General features: G+C 53.0%; 1 protein-coding gene across 1 annotated transcript in view; it reads right to left on the bottom strand.

Annotated features, from left to right (window-relative positions):
- Positions 1 to 3,195, bottom strand: part of LOC104869722 (long-chain-fatty-acid--CoA ligase ACSBG2-like) — a 12,133-nt gene that overhangs the window by 4,453 nt on the left and 4,485 nt on the right. Inside the window, exons 6-7 of the mRNA XM_033759603.1 lie at positions 3,018 to 3,167; positions 2,536 to 2,943 (exon numbers count right to left, since the gene is read on the bottom strand). Of these exons, the coding sequence (XP_033615494.1) occupies positions 2,536 to 2,943; positions 3,018 to 3,167 (558 nt within the window). The remainder of the gene's footprint in view (positions 1 to 2,535; positions 2,944 to 3,017; positions 3,168 to 3,195) is intronic.

Genomic DNA, 3,195 nt, shown 5'->3' on the forward strand with positions numbered 1-3,195 from the left:
GAAAGACAGAGACAAAGCCGCACAAAAAGGAGACACATGAAAGGAAGTGGGTGGAATCAAGTCCGGTTGTTACCAGAAAGGATCCCGCAATGATCCCAACAGAACACCAGTAAGGGAGGACAGAGAGACAGCTCTGCGCAGAGCTCTGCCCTGACCGCCTCAGCTCCCTGCTGTCAGGGGATTGCACAGGGGCGCAGTACAAACTAAGGTTCCCTGTGTAAGGAGACGGAACTGCTAACTGTCCCGACTGCTCACTGCACAATGGACGTGTGTGTCAAACTCACCCCCTACTCCATAAATGTGTTCTATGTCAATTAAAAAGTAAAAAAAGTCGGGGCTTGGATTTAGCTCAACGGTTCTGCTGGTGCCGAGTTCAATCCCCAGTACCAAAAAACAAAACAAAACAAAAGTAAAAAATTTGAATTAAGTGCCCAAAAAACTCCAACTGTGGTGGGCACAAACCTTTAATCCTAGTACTTGGAAGGCTGAGGCAGAAGGATAGCTGTGAATTTGAGACCCTGCCAAAAAAAAAAAAAAAAAAAAAAAAAAAAGTTGTGGCTCTGGTGAATGCTTGCCTAGCATGTGCAAAGGCCCTGGGTTCTTTCCTAGCACTGAAAAAAAAAAACTTTCATGCCACTTGAAAATGATGCGAAATTCTAACACATTCATGTCTGTAAAATTTTGGCTTTTTTTTTGGTACCAGGGATAGAACTAGGGTCCTTGAGCTTTCAAGGCAGATGGCGGAACCACTCAGCCAAATCCCCGGCCCAAAATTTTGGCTTTTTAAAAATTTTGTGGCACTGGGTAGGGAACCAGGGCCTCACACAAGCCAGACCAATGCTCGCCTCCAAGCTGCACCCCAGCTCTTTGGCCTTTTAAATTTTTTTCATTGAGACCTTTACAGAAGTTATCTCCTTAAGAGCTACACAGGCCATCAGCTTCCACCTCTCAGCATGGGAAGCCAGAGCTTTTCACTACCTGGCTCCAGAGCAATCAGAAGCAAGCACTCCCGGTGGCTGTTCCTGCTGGACAGGCAGCATATGACTTTCTACATTCAGAGTAATCCCGTGTGTGACTGGTTTTACCATGTAGGTGGTTATCCTTGTGTGCTAATGTTTTTAGTAATAAAATTCACGTTAAATTGTCTTGCTGCTGTTGTTGTTTTGAGACGGGGTCCTGTTATGTGGCCCAGGGTGGTGTTGAATTCCTGGGCTCAATGACCCTCCTGCCTCAGCCTCCCCAGTAGCTGGGACTCTAGATATACATCACTCCGCGTGACTAACCCTAATCATTTTCTGCTGTACACGGAGTACATCGCATCCCTTGGCCGTGCCGCCCCTCCATCCACCCCCAGGACTTTCCATCACTCCCACCGAGCTCTGTCTCAGGAAACGCTGACCCCGGCCCCTCCCCAGCCCGGCACCACCGTCCTCCTTCCTGTCCCTGTGGGTCTGAGTGCGCTGGGCCTCCTGGGCACACTGAGGTGCGTGTCCTCCTGTGTGTGGCTCGGCTCAAGGGCCAACCACGCTGCAGCAGTGTCAGGACTGTATTTCTTTTCTTTTTCTTCATTTCTTTTGTTTTGTTTTGTTTTCCTTTTTCTCCCTCCCTCCCTCCCTCCCTCTTTCTTTCTTTCTTTCTTTCTTTCTTTCTTTCTTTCTTTCTTTCTTTCTTTCTTTTTTTCTTTCCTTTCTCTCGCTCTCTCTCTCTCTCTCTCTCTCTCTCTCTCTCTCTCGAGATGGAACCCCCGGGCCTTGACATTCAGCTCCACCCCAGCCCTTTTCATACTTTTTATTCTGTGACACCATTTCTCTAACTCACTAAATTGCCCAGGCTGGGCTGGAACGTGCAGTCCTCCTGCCTCAGCCTCTTAGCGTGCTGAGATTATAGATGCTCACCACATCCAGCTGATCACTTCCTCTAAATGCTTAGCGCCATGCCAGTGCGGACCCACACGCTGCAGAACCCAGACAGCTTTCCACGGTGCCGCACTCGTATCCGGCCTGCTTTTAATGCTTCCATTAAACTTCCTGCATTGGCCACTTCCCCTCGCTGGGTTTGGATACCGAGTTCCGCCAAGGCGTTGCGTGCTCAGAGAGAGGCAGGGCCTGCGGACGGTGACTGCACTAGGGGGCGCCACTGCCGGCGTGCTGTCAGGGTCACCGGGAGCGCGGTAGGGAAGGCGCTGTCTTCCTCCCCACACCCCTAGCTTGGGTCTCTGCTTCCTGACAGTCATGGTGTGAGCAGCTTCTCCTCCACCGTGCCCGTCTGCCTCCCTGTTTCTGGCTTGTAGCCAGCCAACCATGGACTCTAACTGTGCACCAGCATAAAGCTTTCCTCACCCAGTGTGGTGGCGCACACCTGTAACCCCAGCATTTGGGAGGCCGAGGCAGGAGGATCACCAGGTGTTCAAAACTAGCCTGAGCTACATAGTAAGTTCAAGGTCAGGCCCTGTCTCCAAAGAAATAAACAAACAAATACTTACAAACCAAAATGAACCAACTAAATAGATAAACCTCTCTTCCTTTAAGTCATGGGTATCGGGTATTCTACCAATGAGAAAAGTAAGTCAGCCCCTGCTTGTGGGGGCCACTGCGTGGTGCCCCAGGATGACAGCTCACATCTGTTTCGCCTCACAGATGGGGAAACTGAGGCCCAGACAGGAAGGGACGGAGGCCGCACGGCCAGTGGGGTTCTGGAGCCGTTCCGGAGTGAGCCCGGGCCCGGGGCAGTACTCACGGCGCCAGGCGGGTGCGGGGCCTGGCTCAGGCTCTTGGCCTCCTGGGGAGAGAAGTACAGCGCGCCGCCCACAGCGATGGCCAGCCACATGTCGAAGATCTGAGCGCAAACGTAGCTGAGGGGCAGGTAGCTCACCAGCACCTCCTGCCCTCCGGGCGGAAACTTGTAGCACAGGCTCTGGGCGGTGACCGCGGTGGTCCAGGTGATCTGCGGGGCCCCGGCTGTCAGCTGGGTACAGAGCAGGGCCGGACCCTCGCACACACACCCGGCGTGGCACTCACATTGTCGTGGCTGAGCATTATGACTTTGGGGGGACCTGTGGCCCCCACGCTGTAGACCAAGGTGCAGCACTGATTGGGCTTCTGCGAGTCCATGATGTGGTCCAGCGCCTCATCGGAGACGTCGCTGCCGAGGTCCAGGAAGCTCTGCCACTGCCGGGAGGCCGGGAGTGGGTCTGGG

This window comes from Fukomys damarensis, unplaced genomic scaffold (assembly GCF_012274545.1).
Source record: "Fukomys damarensis isolate Sample0158 unplaced genomic scaffold, DMR_v1.0_HiC HiC_scaffold_37, whole genome shotgun sequence".
Classification (NCBI taxonomy): domain Eukaryota; kingdom Metazoa; phylum Chordata; class Mammalia; order Rodentia; family Bathyergidae; genus Fukomys; species Fukomys damarensis.